The sequence below is a fragment of the Lampetra fluviatilis genome, chromosome 8, assembly GCF_964198595.1.
Source record: "Lampetra fluviatilis chromosome 8, kcLamFluv1.1, whole genome shotgun sequence".
NCBI classification, from domain to species: Eukaryota; Metazoa; Chordata; class Hyperoartia; order Petromyzontiformes; family Petromyzontidae; genus Lampetra; species Lampetra fluviatilis.
This window is the reverse complement of record NC_136282.1, coordinates 9,485,904-9,504,687: the sequence shown is the minus strand read 5'-3', so window position 1 is coordinate 9,504,687 and position 18,784 is coordinate 9,485,904. Positions and strand designations below refer to the sequence as shown.

Genomic DNA, 18,784 nt, shown 5'->3' with positions numbered 1-18,784 from the left:
GACTAAACGTTATTAGCATGCATTTGCACGAGTTGGAAATAATTGAATGCACATGATCATGACTATAGGAAAACAGGAATAATTGCGTGCACAATAAAGCCGAATAATTACCCGCGTGATGAAGTTAATCAATACTTATTTTTGTGGCACTTTCATCCATACATTTTTATATCAATCCAGTGACATCATGAGAGCACTGTAATGGAGCGTTTGTCAATAAATGTTAAACCTTTGTTTTCACGAAGAAAGATTCGAACTCCTGCCATATAACCTGGGACACACAAACGAGGCAGATAGCGATAAGATTTGTATTTTGTGGAATATTCTCTTCGAGTGTTAAATAAGACCCATGATCATTGTTAGAGTTGTCCCTTGAGGATTTAAAGTGAGAATCACCTTGTAAAGCTGAATCGCCCAGTGTGGAGCCAAACTGTTTGTTGAGGATACGCTGTTTTCTGCCGAAATATATTGAGATTCAGACTACTTTTGGGAAGTTAATGTTTTGTATTGAAGTCTGCTGTCGTCTCTGCTATAGAATCATGCAAATTTTACAGGTTTTCGGGAATATAACAGACCAAATTACCCATTATATACCCGATGTCATCAGATAATGGAAGCTTCGCAGGGTTGAGTCTGGATGGTAACCAGCTTGTGATATTTGTCATAGGGCTGTGGGGCGACGCGCAAAATCAATTGCTGTACCTTAGTTTTGTTTTCTAGGTTTCCTGCCTTGGCAAACCCGTACTGATCAGTGTGGCAAAGTATGGTTAAATACCCCCCCCCCCCCCATGATCTCCGTGGCATGGGGAGACCCTCATCCAGCAGGTGATTTACCGTGGCTGCTGGTGATGTACAGGGACTCCTCTACTTACAAACATTCGACTTAGGGGCCATCCATTTCGTACGTACGCAAAAATCTGTCAACTTCACCCCTCCCCCCCTGTACGCACGCGTACTTTTTACCCCCCCCCCCCCACCTGCGTACGTACGCTTGACGCCCCCCCCTCCCACCGAATCCTATAGAACGGCCGATGTTTAATCCAGAAACGATCAAGGATTAATAATATTTACGTGTTTAGGCAAACAGATAGTCCACCGCCGGACTATCTAACTCATTTGAAGGCCAATGTAGACAAATTATTATCGAGGCTTCACCCCCTCCCCGTTTCCTATGCGTACATTGTCAGTAGACCCCCCATACGCAAGCTTATGCATTTGGGTTACCCCCCTCCCTTCATGCGTACGTACTAAATGGATGGCCTCTTAGGAACTTTCAGAGATATGAACAAACCTCTCCGTATGTCCAGCTGCCTGTTTGTACGGAGATTCGTAAATTCAGCCGCCCCGCGATAGATGTCGGTCGTGACATCTACATCTGCAGAACATGACGAAGCAATGGTATCTACATCTACAGGAGATTACACAACTTTTAAAGCCATTTCCCGTGTTTAGTGTACATGCCATACAACATGTTTGGAATCGACAGGAGAAAAGTTTGACTTACGAACAAATCGACTTACGGACAGACCTCGGGAACCTAGCTCGTTCGTTATTCGAGGAGTCCCTGTACGTGTTTTGTTTGCTTATTAGACTGATTCCCACTTTACAAATGTTGTTTTTTACCACACGGACAGAATTGCATAGGGTGAGTTTGCGGACGACAGATTTGATCCCCATTTTGGAATGAGGAATTTTTAAGACGCGCTAAGGAACAATAATGGAAACAACACCCTCCCGGTACTTGTTTACGTGAGGGTGGTCTAAAGTTTGACTTTAGTAGGGCACTTTGTCTTATGGTGAAGTCGTTAAGTGGCCATACAGCGGTTTAGTATTTATGGATTTTTTTCTAGAAACTCCCGGCTGCATAAAGCACTCTTAGAGTGCCTCCGATAAGCGCGGTTGGCTACGTACGGTGCGAAATAAGTTCAGCATACTGTAAGGACCTAAAATAAACTTATAAACGGTCTCATTCAAATTTCGTTGAGGATATAAACCTCTGTTTGTATCAAGAGATGACATCAACTTCATGTTGTCTTGCTCATTGCAATTTGAATCACATGGACTGTGTTTAAAAATAAGTGTTGCTGATGTATCTGTCATGCTTTGTCAATCTTAAATCAAGAGCAAACTATTGAGAGGACGTGCTTTTTTCAGTTTATTGCAGCAGTCCGTATCACTGAACGGTTGTCTAGATATCTATTGGTATATTCCTCTTGCTTATGTTCTATTACGCAAGTGAATTTCATTTAGAATCAGGCGATAGTCAATTGATAAGTACAGTAGATCTTTCACAAGAGGGGGGGGGAAGCACACCCTCCCAGAAGCTACAGTAACCACGCATTGTTCCGGCTAAAGGCGTGCACACTAAATCCACAATTAGAAGAGACAAATGAAACTGGTTACAACAAGAGCCCCAAACAGGATTACAGCAATGATACATGTACTGCACTGCCTTGAATGGAAGCTGATATTGTTAGACCATCAAATGCAGTGAGTTTGCGCTGTAGTTGTGGGTTTTCTCTCACGGACACACGCAAGGATGAATTTTCCGTTTCAAGGGAATCTAACGTTTGGCACATGCAGTCATAGAACATAAGGTGAGGGTTCATGAAACTTAATGCAGAAACGAAAGCACACAGGGCCCACAAGCTGCTGTTTGTGCTCATACGGTGCCACCGCTGCCAAGTGGCAATCTTATTTATTCACAGTAGCCTCCATGAAGGCTGCACGCAGATCGCTTACAACGACACCTTGTTTCACACTGCACTGTGGAATCGGGACACTCCTAGTAGGTACATATTTGCGTATTTGGTCTCCCATCTCAGGGCTCCACAGTGGCAAGATGTTAACTACCTCTTCTGGTATGCAGGAGGTCGTGGGTTTGGATCCCGACCCTGAGACCTGCTTTATATTTGGAATTTGCATGTTCTTCCCGTGTTCGCGTGGATTTTTCTCCAGGTCCTCCGGTTTTCCCCTCCATGTGTAGAAACATGCGTTTAGAGTATATAGCTGCTATAAATTTACACACGGTAAGCCACTTCGTTGGGCTATCATTTGTGGCCAGATTGCTATTAAAAAAGAGCTAAATAACTCAGTGGGCCTTACTTGGTAAAATAAAAATAGTTTAGTTTTTTATTTTATTTGGAAGACTTTTGGATCTTCAAAGCTTTTAAACTGTAAGGGCCTAATTTTCCAGTATTTAGTTTTTTTCTAAATTATGCTATTGAGTCAACTTGTGGTGGAACTTTATATCAATTCAGCAGTTAATATTGTTTCTTAAGCTTTAATGTACATTGAATCACGTGCATAATAATCAATGTTCCTCATTCGTGCTGAAATGGGTTCACTTCAGCCCTGTAGCCACTAGAGGCACTACCATTCACCACATTGTAAAGAGGAGAATCATAAAATTGAATTGTGACCATAAATCACACAAATATATAAAATTGCTGGTGGTGATTATTTTCACCTCACGGAAAAAAATTTGACTACATTTCACAGTTTTATGTCTTTATAATATAATATTTATATATCTGATTGTGTAATTGTAAGCAAGCTCACGTTTAAAACATTAACATAATTTCACTGAATGAAAAAAACAAATCGTATGCCTTTGACATGGGTGCTTAATTGTAATGGTCAAACATTTTTATTCCAAGATGGACATCTTCTTCCTCTTCAGATATTAAAGATGGAACTTAAGCTACCATTGTCTCAAAAAGGAGGTAGTGACACTGACCTCATGACCTTTTTATTTGGTTTTCCAACCATGCTTTTTTAACTCAAACTAAAGAATTACTAAACCTTTTGTAAACTGCATGTAGCCAAACCTCAGGGGAAATTCAAGAATGTGTATGCTATGTTAACAGTTTTAACTCCGAGAACCCTAGCGCTTTGTGTTTAACATCTTAACGCCCACCCATGTGCTGTGTTTGTTACCATAGTGTCCCCGTGTGCTGGATTGCCAGTGATGTGGGTCAACAGTGTAGCGCTGTAGTGTCAGGGAGCTGAAAGGGGCTTAGTCCCCCTGCTGAAGGCTCAGAGAGGCCCCCCTTCAATTCTTATTGTCAAGGCAAAACATTTTCGGACTCTTTAACACCAGTGGTAGTTTTCCCATCGGCCTTTCCTCATACATAGGAGTGAAATCTGGAGCCGAATGCATGATAAACAAAAGCAGATCATATCATCACTCATTCTCTTCAGCATGTAATGTTTCTTCTTCTTGGTTCTTTCGGTAAAGTCACGTAGAATGGAAATAATAAAATAATAAAAACAAAACATAATAAAATATTATATTATTTTATTTTATTCTTTTATTATTTCCATTCTACGTGACTTTACCGAAAGAACCAAGAAGATGAATCCCTGCAGTCACGAAAGCTTTAAATCGACATGTAATGTTTGTTTAACATGGTGGCTCTCTTGCCCGCCCTTGAGTGTTTTTTTTTTAAACAGGGTTATGCTGCAGGGTTCTGATATTGTCTTTATGTTTTTTCCAGGGGAGCTGCTGCGGCACCGATTGCCGCTGCTGTCGCCGCACCTCTCCCTTGAGTGGGATGGCTGGCCGCCCCCAGGCGTATGACAGCAACAGCAGTGACCCCGAGTACTGGGAGCACAACCCCAACTCTTGGGACTCACAAGCGAGCACCCGGCGCCGCCGATACTCCAAGAGACCAAGGTATGCAAAAAACATTTTTATTTTATTTTACCAGGTAAGGCCCATTGAGCTGTATAGCTCTTTTTCAGAAGCGACCTGGCCACAAATGATAGCTCAACGACGTGGTTTATCACGTGGACATTTATAGCAGCCAACTGCTCTAAACCCATTTTTCTAAATGCGAAGGGGAAAATAGGAGGACCCAGATAAAAATGCACGCGACCACGGGGAGAACATGAAAACTCCAAATATACAGGAGGCGTCAGGGTTGGTATCGAACCCACGACCTGTATATACCAGGTGACATTGCCAGGGCTTCATTCCAGCGAGGTCTGGCTGGGTCCGAAAAATATGTTGACCCAGCACACCATATCCAGTATTCCTCTTGCTATGGCTGTGGCTCCTAGAGTGTATACATGATCCAAAACATGTTAAGTGAGAAATTAAGGTCTTGACATCACCAAATAAAACGAAAAACAGCAAGGGTAATATATGTCTTTGGTAATAGGTTCAGAAGGATAGAATAGGCTTGCAGTGGATGAGTAGCAAGCACCACACTTGGCTGCCTTCATTGTTTCTTTCACACCTGTGTTTCTGGTAAGCTTTTCATGATTCGGCGATTTAAAATAAATAGCATCATTATACACGAGTGAAGCAAACTATATGCAAATAAAACTGTTCACAAAAGAGACGTGTAAAAAAAAGAAAAAACAACGCAAATAATTTGTCAAATTGTATTGCAATTGATAAAATCGCGACCAGGATAACGTCAATGTATTGAATGACTGAGGTAGAGGAAGTTAATTGTTTGTATTGTATTGGAACTAAGTTTGAGAGAAGGTAAAGTGCAACTCTCTTGGGCGCTGCGGTGGTGAGATGTTAACTACCTCGCCTGGTATGCAGGAGGTCGTGTGTTTGATCCCGACCCTGACGCTTGTATATTGGAGTTTGCATGTTCTACCTGTTGTCGCGTGGATTTTTCTCCGGGTCCTCTGGTTTTTCCCTCCACATTTAGAAACATGCTTTTACAGTATTTGACTTCTATACATTTACACATGATAAGCCACTTCATTGAGCTATAATTTGTGGCCAGGTCGCTGCTGACAAAGAGCTATATAGCTCAGTGGGCCTTACCTATTAAAATAAAATAGTTTTTTAGTTTTACTGTGGTCACTTATTCCATTTCCCGTCAGCCTTCTAGTCAATTATTTCCACATTCCTTCAGACCAAGCAACGACTTCTGGAATATTCCAGCTTTGGTTTTGCAAATGAACACAAGGTGGTGCCCCATTTGCAGCGAGTGGTATGGTTATGAACCTGCTCTATCTTCAACTTGTTGGGCTTGATGGAAAAACTCATGTAAGCGAATGTGTCATTAATTACCTGCAATAAAATATATCTTTAGTGGGGCATGTGCAACTTACATCGTAGCTTTTTTAAGAAACCGTTGCTATTCTTGTACGTGTTTGCGACTGGTAAAGTTTTAAATTTGTGGGTGAAATTGCACTTGGAAGCTTTTTTCAGGTACGTGCTCTTCTCTGTTTTCAGGTAAATACTATATTTTGTTTACTCCAAAGAATGTGTAATGAGTTTAAGAGGGTTTGGGCATTCCTCGGAGAGGGAGGTTGGGCACTGGTGGGTGGTGGTTTTTTGGCTTGGGCGTTTATTTTGATGGATTGCGGTGCACATTTGTTTGGTTTACCGCTGACTTGCTGTGTTGCTGTAGAATCACATTTTGTCTTGGGTGTGCAACTCTCTGGTTAACAGCTGAGTGATGCAGGGATGTGCCCTGTTGGGAATGTATCCACTCGTATGACAAGTTAAAGCCTAAATTTGACGAATTCACGAATAACATTGGGCTATTGCATTTGGAAATTGGCTTTTGTCAATGTGTCGACTTTATATGTGCATATTTTGCAATGAAAGTGCAGGAGAAATTCAGCTTTAACTAAACGATCTTTAAAAAAAGGCCATTGACGGTGTTTCATACACTTTTTATTGTAAATATAACTTACACTAGAGCTCAACAATGTTCAATCCACACGTGGAGGAAAAGTATCCATAGCAGCTGTGCAGACTACCCACCATCGGGGGTGTTCAATCAGACTGACGTGCATGGCATGGAACACTATCACTCAGGTGTTGCTAACCCCTTTTAATGTTTCTCTTTAAGTGAGCACATTTTCATAGAATTGTCTGCATTAATATTCTTTGGGTCTTTCGGTAAAGTCACGTAGATAGGTTCAAAGAAAATAACAAAAAAATTACATGTCTGCATTAACCAACTTTTGCTGCATTTGGTATGCGTGTGCCTGGAACTGTGGAGACTTATAATAATGAGATGTTTAAAGAAGAATTAAATTTGCGTGAAAAATAAAACGCACGCCTGTGTTTGTTCTTATGCGGAATGTTAAATCGCCGCCAGTGCTCGTGTCACGAGCATTTTAACAGCACTTTACAAACTGCACGCATTTTATTTTTGCGCATATAGGCTGGCCATCTGTTGTTGAAAGGGATTGCATCAAAATAGTCGTTTATATGAAAAAAATTGGTTATTTAGGTATACATAGGTTTCAGTAATATGGAATTCTCAAAAATATGAGGCATTTAATGATGAATCGATTCCTAGATTATGATGCTCATGATACACACATGAATGTTGTGTGAGGGGTATTTTATTTATGATTGATACAAATGCTAATTTACCATTTCAGCAAACGGACCAACGGAACTCTACAAACGATACAGAAAAACTGAATCAATATAAATCATGTGATGAGAATAGACAAAAATCTAATTGTGATCCTGAATTGACAACGAATATCTACAGGGTGAATATAATACATCTATGTTTTACTTGTGTGAATGAATTAAAGTATTAGGCTTATCAATTACCGAATCATTTCACTTGCCATTAACCTGTGAAAAAAATTTTGATTAAATTATCACCAAAAGATGAGCTATTAAAATGGTTTTCTTCGCCAGAAATGGTGGCAGTAATTGTAGTCTGTTCTAAATTCACAATTTATTTTTATTTTTTTCCTTAGGCTAGCTCAGTTGAATTGTGAGTTCTGTGAAATGTAAAATGCAACGAGTGAGGTTTGAAATGCTCCATTATCTCCTGGATCATTACCAAGATTTTAGTGAGAAGCAAAACCCCCCTTACAAATTAAGAGTTCAGCAACTGAAGTATAAATCACTGCTCTACAAAGCCACAATATAATCTGATGTTTCAATACCACTACTGAGCAATGCTTTAAATAGTCATTAAATATACATATGTACCCTTTTCTTTTTCAAATTCTCGAGTTTGAATGTGAAATTTTACATACAATAAGTATATGTATTACAAACATACTGCATTTTCTAATATCACACATTTCTTTCTTACCCTCATTCCTTTTGTTCATGTAAACGATTGACCTTGTCAAATTGAAAGGGAAAAACAAAACGGGGCGCAACATAAAAAAAAATAGCCCCGCACTCTCCCCCCACGCCCACCCACCCCCGAGACTTTTATTTTAAAACGTGAACGCCGCCCAATGCTGCTCCCACAGTCCTCTTGGGGCGTTGAAGGCTCTGGTTGTTCAGCAGTAGCATCGGGCGGTGTCGATCCAGAAACCCGCCTTGGCGCTCGGTCTCAGGTCTCGCGCAGTGAGCACGCATGGCTGCGGCATCACGGCCCACGCCTGACCTCTGCAGAATAACATGAAGAGGCAGTGAGTATCGGCACGCCGCCGCTGTGCCCATCCATACGGTCGATTCGTAACGCGTTCGCGTGCCTCGGTTGTGTGTAGTACGTTCGTCTCGCCCCCGATGTGTGACCACAGCGGCGTGAGTGGGATTCGAGATCTTGAGATTGCTGGGTGCCGCGTGTGTTCTGCTCAAGGGGGGTGGGGGGGGCAGAGGAGGGAAGGCGACGAGTCTATTCAAGAATACAAAGTCAGATTTTAACGACACTGCGGTGCTGTTGAAAACTAAACAGGTGCTTTACTTTGAGGATTAAAAAAAGTGAATCCTCATCTAATGATCACTGATAAGAGCAGCGTTAGCCGTCAACAGTTTTTTCCCCTGCTGTTGCATGGCAGATAAACCAATTGGGATTCGTTTGGAGCTTCAGTGTGGAGACCAAGACTCCACGTGCCCTGTTGAACCATTTGTCATGTATGCCTGTTATGTCATGTTCTTGTTTGTGTTTTAGTGGATGTTTTGCAATCTGTAACTCAGAATAGCTTCTTAAAAGTGTACTGTAGGTCATGCTTAAAGACATCTGTCTTTTGTGCTTGTGTAATGGAACATAGTTTTCATTTCTGAGCTGTTGAAGCATGCCTAATAACAGGACACAATGACTCAACGGGTTGTTGAGTTTTCTAAATGTTAATGTCACTGCTTAGAGCCGGAGTTATCAAACGTCACTGCCAAGCCCCCTTGGTAAAAAACATGAACACGTGAGCAATTGCGGGAATGTGTGTAGGGTGAACAAACACGCACTCTCTCAGGGGACCTTAGTGAACACACACACACACAAAAATACAAAGATCTCCCGTATAGCCTATAACAGACTGTTGGGGCAAGTGCTCATGAAGGCCAGAACGGCACACGAAGGGATGGGTGGCCAGCACCATGCTCGGCCGCCTTTGTCTCCCGAGTGGCAATGTTTACACATCACACTCGGTCGTTTTTTGAGGCTTAGTCGACCAAGGGAAGCCCAGGACCGGTTTCGATCAAAGTCACTGGTGTTGGCCGTGAGCGAGAATTGAACTAGGGTCGACGGGTTTTAAGCGCAGCGTGGTAACCGCTACACTACCGCTCCCCACACTCTTCTCTCAGGGGAACCCGGTAAACACATGTACCAAATATTTGAGTTAGGCCCACTGGAGATCCTTGAGAATTCCTGCCAGCATTTGTTGAAATCATCCATTTAGATGTTTGCATTTGAATACCTCGAGGATAAGGCAAGCATTGCAGGCAGTCTATTGTGGTGGTTGATTTTCATTGGGTTGTTTTTCTCAGTTGCTACTTCTAGTATTGTTCTTAAGTACTGTTTCTTAAGCCTCTGGTAATATCTTAAAACTTGATGACGCTAATATGCTTGAGTGAGATGAGTAAACTGTTAAACGCTAATAGCTGGCTTCCATTTCAAAATCATCCCCATAGCTATTTCTCAGTATGTATGTTGAACTTATTTAGCATCGTACGAAGCCAACCGTACTATATATATAAAACGTTTTACGATAAAAAAACACATACTGTATTGGTAGTTTGAATATTTGACAAGCAGGAGGTAGCCGAGTGTCTCAGAGCACTGCACCAGCACCCCTGATGAGATTTCTTGTTTGAATCTCGGTTACAACCAGCTTGTAACCAAACCGGTTTCTCAAGTTTATTATAATTTTAGGACCTGCACGGTTCCATGAAGTCCCTCGTTCTGGAGTGCACAGTGTTATGTTGACTGATCGCATATCCAAATGAGACTGGAAGTTTGTTTTACAAATGGCAGCTGTGGCCTCGTGTACAATGTGGATAAATTAATAGTCTGCTTTTCAGTCCACTTTAACTACGATAGCATTTCCTGATAATTAATACACTTTTTAGTTTCATCTGTCTGTAAGACAGTCACTCAGGGCTGGTATATTCGAGATAAGTGCTAAACCTTCTGCTTTTCTATCTAAATAATGTTTAGTTCTGGCATTTAATTTTATTTTGATGGGTATATACATCTCAGGTGATGTTCATCAACTCACTGCCAGCTATTCAGTCAGATTCATGTTCACAATGTTCCTCTGTTGCAGGCAACCCGTTAGTGCTTATACGAGCTGCAGTGTATCTGCTGCACTGCTGCATTATGTTTGTTAGTGTATCATTTGTCCATGAATGTTTCCAGCTATCAAGTGTGTTTTGGTCCGTTCATATCTGTGGTCAAATACAGGATAATTCTTGATGGGGACAACAGATTGGTGCAAAGACATGCGTTGCATGTCTCTGCGCTTACCTCTGTCTTGTTTTCCAAACGCCTACTAAGTAAATTGCGCATTATCAGTCAACACCAGTCAACATCGCTACAGTGATTTGCGGCAAGCAGGTGGCTTTGAAACGAGAGCAACTTGGCCTCTTGAGCAGCTCACGTGTTTGGTGATGGGGGGGGAGTTCGACCATTGGAGATCTGCACAAGCTCTTGCCGTCTTCATTTTCCTTTTGAAAGCTATTATTTTATTGCATATTAATATCTCAGCAAAAGTAAGTTATTGTATGAGCTTTAATATGCTAGACTCGATAGCGGAGCCCTTGAATTTATAGTATCTGAAAATTTCCGGTCGGGTAATAATTCAGGACATTGCAAGTGAAGATTGCTTTTAAAGAGGAGATCAAAAATAATGACATCAATCGCCAAGAGCTTTGTGTCTATATTGTCGTTCAAAGTCTGTCTTAAGATTTTTTTTCACCGAAAAAGTTTGGGTATTTCTTACCCTGTGTAATCCATCAAAATACAGGGGTTTTCTTCCTTGTGAATGTATGGAAGGGACATTGAATGCTTTTCTGTGCAGTTTACCCGAACATATGCATCATTCAAAACCAAAACAAGGTTGTCGGTCACCTTAAGTACTTCCTGGAATGTGTTGTTATGTTCTCTATTTAGCCTATTTACAGCAATGGTCAAACTTCAGATATTACTTTGTCCCTGTATTGCATTTTAATATAGATACATTATTTAGGAGGCAGATGATTATAATTTACATGACTCGTTGAAAGCTGCTAAAAGGCTCTTTTAATGCTGGAGCAGGGGTCGTTGGACTTTGATGTGAACTTGATGGAACCATTGACTGGAAGATCTGAGAAAGCTCTGAAGCCCAGTAGAGCACATGAATCTGAGTAATGCCAAGTGACAGTCGTGACGACTGGTTTTGGCATCAATCGTACACTCCGTTCCACCACTTATTTTGTTTTCAATGTGGCCATATAATTAGAGTACAGTTTGTGGCAACGTTTCCAATTATCGAGACCATTACACAATTAAATAGAGCGTTTAATACATTGTTTGTGAATGCATTCTGTGTTGAATGTCGAAAAAATGTACATTCAAAACTCCAATTCCTGCCTCATTTTGTTTGATGTTCACGTGGAGAAAAGGGAAAGTCCATGTTTTGAGATCAGAAGGCTGATTGATTAGATCCCTTGTTGCCATGTGGCTTTGAAGGTTGATCTTAAAGAAATCCAGCTCCAAATTGGGTGTTCACGTGAGCAGAGGGAATTCGAAGATGCAAAGGTAAAAATTTGTCTTTTGAAATGAAGACTAAACCGTTTTCAAAAAGCCGCCACCTTGGCAACAAACACCACCGTCTTCCTGGTCAAGTTCTGAATAACAGCCAAGCAGTAAACACAGTACATTACACATTGACCTTTACATATATTATGAATAAACTAACACATGCAACACTATGAGAAGATCGAACACTACTCCATCCTAACTTTTTAAAGCATCGTGCTAAGTCACTGTTTATATTGTAACTAGTTCAGGAAGGCTGTTTTCGCCAGGGAAAAAGTTTTCAATAAATATAATAATGAACCTGATACTATGTTTTGACAATTTTTATCTACGATCAGACACTAACAACTACTTCAAAAATGTGTGTTTTTCTGCAACAAAAAACACACAAAAATTGTTGATTTGATTCAACTTGTGATATTTAAAGACGTACCCATTGGAAATCGCTCATCTTACAGATTTCGTTCTTTCTTATTAGAAAGAACAAACATGTATTCATTTAATGCTCTGAGGGGAAACTCCTATATTTTTCCGTTTTAGAATTATTCAGATTTGAACAATATAAAATGCATATGTTTTTATTCACGCTTGAATCCTAACTATCTCAAACAATAAAAGATAGAACAATGGTTCTCGCTTTAATTTTATTTGCTGTTTAACGCTCTTTCGTACGAAAAAAACTGCAATGTTATATTTTGAACGGTCTCTGAATGACACGCACAAACATGTTTATGGGACACTTAAAATCTCGAGATTTGGGGGTCTTAAAATAAACAATTTCGGATTTTCAAACTTTTTCTGTCTGTCCTGAAAGCTACCGATGTACCAAATTTTCAGCTTTCTACCTTGTCGAGGTTCTTGAGACGCAGATTAAGGTCTTTATTTATATAGATGTTTGTCCTATAAGTTGAAAGTAAGTCGTATTTACATTTATAGGTAATCGTAACATAAAGGGGCAGCCCTGAAATTACTTGCCCTTGCCACTGTTGCCGTAAGGCCGTAAGGGCCTCCACTCGAAGAAGCCTTAAAGGGTTTGTCAAGGTATTTGCCATACTTTTCCCACACTATAGATGTATTACTATTTATTCATACTTTTACTAACTTATATTGAAGTCAACTGATTAATATATTAACAGATATTTTTTAAATGCATTTTATAAGAATTATTATGTTCACATAAAATGTTATCACTGACAACATGTTAAAATATGCACAAAGTATGTGACGTACACTTATGGATAAGAATGGCGGTCTGCTGCATTCCCCAATGGTTGTGTGAAGGTAAAGGAGACCTCACCCATTTTAATTAAACTTACAGTTTGTTCAAATTCTTGTTTACATTAACCAAATTTCCTAAAAGTCGACATTTGGCAGTGCCCACCCTGACAGTTGTTAAATATGTTCAAATACAGAGGGTATAATTGTGCTTTGGCTGGGGAAAACGGTCATCATTTGTCCTTTCTTGACCCTGTGTAAAAATCCCTGGTGTCTCCGCTGTCTTCCTGTGTCAACAGTAACTAACCATTGGTGGCATTCCAGTACTGCTGCTCGAACCCACACGGTAGGGCTTACTACTTAAATCTGATAATCACATGTGACTAATATGTTTCTGCAACCATTCTTCAGTTATGTCATTCTTGTATATTATTGAAACCACTTCATCAAAACGTCAGCATCTGCAAAGTGACATAATATATTCGTAGCAAGCTGATCAATTGCCCGCCGACTACTCTGTAAACGATAAGTTACTTACAAATGTCAGAGTTTGGGTGCTTTTACGATCCGTGTCATGAGTCGCTCACTCACTGCAGTGTGAACCGACTGTGCGGGTCCGTCCTAGTGACGTGATGACAAGCGAGTGAATAGCTGACCATTGCCAATAGCACAACAATAACACAGACCACCTGGGTGCCATCATCGTCAGTCATCATGAATCGTGTTTTTGACCAAGTGTGAGCTAATTGAGGTATGGGGCCCTTTTGTAAGAGAGAGTCGGGGTGCCAAGTGCAATACAAGATATGTCGGTGCAGAAAAGTGAACGCTGTCCAGAAAACATGTTGCTTCCCAAAAATAGCATAACTAATGTATGTAAAAATCAACCAATAAAAAAAAATTACGGATGTAAGTTTCACTCACACACTTTGCAATAATTCAGTAATCCACCCAACCTATTTGGCCACATACAACTAATCAAACTCATTGATTAGTTGCTATATTGGATATAGTTCCCTGCATTATGAATTCAAACCACATCTCCATACATGATTGCCAAAAGTGATTCAGCACCTGTAGTTAAACATTACAGGACTGGTAAGGATGACAAACAGCACAGATGCAATACCCTTCCACTTAAACATTACAGGACTGGTAAGGATGACGAACACAGCACAGATGCAATACCCTTCCATGTGCAGGAGTCATCTATGAAAATGACTTCGGACGAAGTTTTTTTCTAAGCCTTTGGAACTTGACTGAGGAATTGTGAAACACTTCCTAGGTTGGAAGGGTCATCTAGCTTAACGATTGAGCAACTGTTAATTGGGGTGCTGAAATATTAGTACACACCTGTTGGAACAAAAACTGAGCAATGTTAGTTCTATGAACTGGACAACACACAGGGCCTTTGTGGGCATGAATGAAGCCAATATGACAAGACAGAAAATTGACAAACTAGTTCAAAGCCACTCTTCAACAAGTCCATAATGTAGCACTGATTGTGATCAAGCTGTGTCATTCATCAAATCTAACCGGGCCACCATTGCTGCCATTTTAAGATATTCCATCTATAAATTCAACATAGTACATTGTGATTTGAAGTATTTTAGATAGTATTTAGTATATTTTGCCCTGGTAGATTTGTTTCAATGCTCTTTTCTTGCCTTGTGGGGATAGTTCAGAAATGCAGGACATCCGTTTTACAATTCAATGTATTTTTTTTACTAAATTACACATAGTACAATATTATGTAATGCAGTGCACACATGTGTGAAATATATTAAGCAGCTATGAAAATGTTCATCAACGTGTTTATTGACCCAATTTGAAGTGGCATTTCCATGCTTACTATGTAATGTGCTTTGGTCCCTGCGGCCCAATTGTGTAGTAGTAGTAAAAGCGTAGAGCAGTTGATTCCATGCTTATAGATGCATGTCTATTGTGATTAATCACATCGGTCTTAAAATTTTCGTGCATGTTCTTTTATTGAACAATGAAAAATTATAATCCTTTAGACAGGAATGTAAAACATTCTGTGAACACTCAACCTGTTAAATCAAGCTTGAGCATATATCCTTAAATGGTTGAAGTTTGTGCCAACATTTAATATATCATGGTAAATGTGGAGATAATCATTTGTGTTTACTACTTAAAGTACGGGGATAAAGTGTTGCCCCCTCGCACGTATGGGTTTTCTCCGGGTGCTCTGCTTTCCTCCCGTTGTAGTAAAATTTCTCAGTAATTGGCTAAAAACATCTTTAAATAATAACCCAGTGCAGCACCCGCCTGAAAGAGAGTCCTACGACTCGGTGTGGCTTTCCTGGATAAATTAGTAAATACTAATTACTATTAAGTCCACTTCAAAATGAAATCTGTGACTTCCATTGGAGCCTTTTGTCACCCAAAAACCAAATCCTGAATGTGACCGACATCTTCCCCGCGACGTGCAAACAAATGTAATTTTGTATATTTTGCTGCTTTCTTGCGACACTTTGTTTCTTATGGAAACCTTCAATCATACATCACTGTTGGCACAAGTGGCGATATCATTAGTAGTTCCATTGCGTCTGGGCATTGTGCCTTCACGTAACGCTGCCAGCTCCCACGTTTCAAGGCCAATGCGCCCCCTGATCATCGTGCACGCGCACCTTGGCATTGCCCAAGGGAAATTCGAATGCGGAGCTTAAACCAATGGAGGGGCAGAGGCATGCCAAATGGTCAAATGTGTGACCCTGTGGCCATTGGCCATTTGGTTATGTTAGTCTTAAGTGGAATACCCATTAGTGCTATTTGTGCAGGCTGTCTGGATCAGCGTTGCCGCGGGCGCTTTGAGGTTTCATTGTCTGAAAATTTGATTCTTGCGCTTCACTGGAACACAATGTTCTTTTGCCTCACAAATTATAATGTCATAGAGATAATAATAATAAGGAAGTAAGTGGTGTTGGAGGGAATAAATGAGTGTTTAATGTTTGACGGATAATGGAAATTTATCGTAATGTTTTTTACTTCTCAAACTCTAGATGGGCAAAGAAAACGTTAACACATTAATATTACCCGAGTGTTGTATTTCTCCTTTTTGTCTTTCATCTCATTATGTTCTCATGTTTATTCGTCTTTTCGAACGTTTTACTTCTTGTATCCTTGTGCGTGCACATGGGCCTCCGAGGTGCAGATGATCACGCGGCCATACATCTTGGCAGGATGTTTTCTTGCTTGACCACGTGTTTCGGAACGGCTGCTCAAGTCACGTGTTGCGTGTGTGTTTTAAAATGGCCGTGGTCTTACAAACCCTTGTCGCACAACAGCAAGTTTTCCCTTCATAGCACTGACATGAAGCTCACTTATTTGCTTGAGCCTTAAATAGTTCATCTCCCAATAGCCTCGATTTAAATGTATGCAGTGACGCATAGCAACGGGGACATTTGACCTAGATTCTATTCTATTTTTAATAATGAAGATAATAAAATAGATATTAATAGCAACAGGTTCCAGTAATGTAGATTTTAATATATGTTTTTTATTAATACAATACAATCCAATCCACTTTTTGTAATGAGTGTTGCATGATTCCATTAAGGGGCTAGACTGAGGTAATTCAGATAATTGCACACAGCATGAAATAACATTTGTGAGTATCTGTGAGTTTCACATACGTACTTCTAATAGTACACTTTCAAATGCTTACATTTGGAAAGCTTTAGGTCTGTCAACGCCAGTTGAAGTAAAATGTCTGAAATTTGAGTGTGTGTAAATCACGCTAGTGCCGCGTCAGAGCTGCAGTGACATTTAAATGTACATTAGAACACCTCTCGCCCGCAATGATGTGGGGTACGAGCCTCATGGATCCAATAATCCGTGTTATCAAATTTACTCAAATTACCAACAAAATACTACGTGGATAATCACAGATGATGAGCTCTGCTTATCCATGAAAAATTTCCGGATAAGAGAAAGCCATTCCATAATGCAGGACGGGACAAATTGTAGTTTGTCACAGACGCTGGGAAGAATAGGTGAGCACATAATAGGAGTTTTAATTGACCCTACAATTCCCATGGATAATAGGCGTTTTTGGTAATAGGGTCGCAGATAAGAAGAGTTTGACTGTAAGTGAATAAAAAGTATTTCAATCCTATCCTTTTGACTTGGAGAGTCGTCTGTATTTAGGTGGTACGGAGGTACATACCAGGGATACGTTGTGGACAGAAGAGGGGAGTGCAGAAAAATCCTTTGTTGTGCTATACTATGCTCCTACGTCCATTCTCCCTGCCTACGCCAACTCACACCGAGCATTTTGGTGAAGTAGTCAAGTGCAGTGGTACCTCAGTATACGTCATTAATTCGTTCCAGAAGGTAGGACTCATACCGAAAATGATGTATACCAAACGTATTTTTCCAATAAGAAATAAAGGAAAAGGAAATAATCTGTTCCAGAGTATAAGAAATTATATTTTATATGGCATATTATACATTAATGGGGTTGTATAAAATAATTTAGACACTACTTATTACTAAAATGCATAAATTTAAATAAATGCATAAATAAATTAAAATTAATTGAAATAAAAATGCAATTTAACGTCACTTTACCTTGCTCAGAGGAGTTGATAGCCTACGATGATGGTGGTGAGGAAGGGGGAGGAGGAGATGTTATTTTTTGGAAGGAGAGTCCCCTTCCATTAAAAATTCAGGAAGCTGAAATTCTGGGGTTTTTTCTCTTTCTCTTTTCTGTCTTTTTAAAATCCTTTATATTAAGTTCACTTGCTTGCTTGCTTGCGCGCTTACGACCGTGCAAATCTTTCGGTCGTTTTTTAACCCACTTTCCGTGATCCAATCGAGCTGACATTTTGCACACAGGCTCGTTGTGCGTGACAATTTATTTTCGTGAAAAAAATGTTCCAAAATTTTCCACTTTTTAGGACATTTTTTTTTTCATATTTAATTTAAAATACCAATGTGATAAAAATGAAACTCTTACTCAAGAAAAACAGAAATGAATAATAAAATTAAACCGATGCCACGCATATAAAGGATTTATAGTGAAAAACTTTGTTTTTACGGGTAAATTTTTTCTTGCCTTGGACCTGGGTGAGGCTCACCAGGTTTGAGTTTTACTAAAAACCTGTCCATTGAAGTTTGTTTTTGCCTTCTTCTAAGAATGTTCCTGAAGTCTGACATTGTCTGGTCATTCCACACAATACTGTTACGGCTTGTTAGAGCCGTAACGGTGTTGTGTATGCGGGTACTGTACGCGGTGACTCATCCCGACCCATACAAGTTCTAACAAGCGCGTCGTATCCCAAGCAAGACGTCGTATCCCAAACATTTTTTTTCTCGTAAAAACACGACATATACCAAATTCGACCAAAGCGGTTGTATACCGAGGTATGACATGACACTAACCCTTTTGGGATTGCACCTCATCCGACAGTGAATTGCTTTACAAAGGTTGTGCCTGTATATACGTACATTCGGTGTGGGATGCTTTGACAGTAAATGTGGTGCTTGCAGGTATAGATGATGTTAGACGTATGTTTGTTTGTGGAACTGTTTTCACACCGTACGTAGCCAACCGTGCTAATTGGAGGTGAGGCAGTGCCTCTGCCACGCTGGTTTTTCGCGCTGAACGTGATTGTGCTGAAATTTGG

General features: G+C 40.2%; 1 protein-coding gene across 2 annotated transcripts in view; it reads left to right on the top strand.

The window, feature by feature from the left end:
- BTBD10 (BTB domain containing 10) overlaps positions 1–18,784 on the top strand; it is a 48,389-nt gene that overhangs the window by 2,600 nt on the left and 27,005 nt on the right. Inside the window, exon 2 of one of the 2 annotated variants that reach the window (XM_078859052.1) lies at positions 4,500–4,678. In XM_078859052.1, the coding sequence (XP_078715178.1) occupies positions 4,557–4,678 (122 nt within the window). In that variant the 5' untranslated portion in view covers positions 4,500–4,556. Of the gene's footprint in view, positions 1–4,499; positions 4,679–8,227; positions 8,377–18,784 lie in introns of those variants that run through there. The other variant, XM_078859053.1, reaches the window with a different exon arrangement.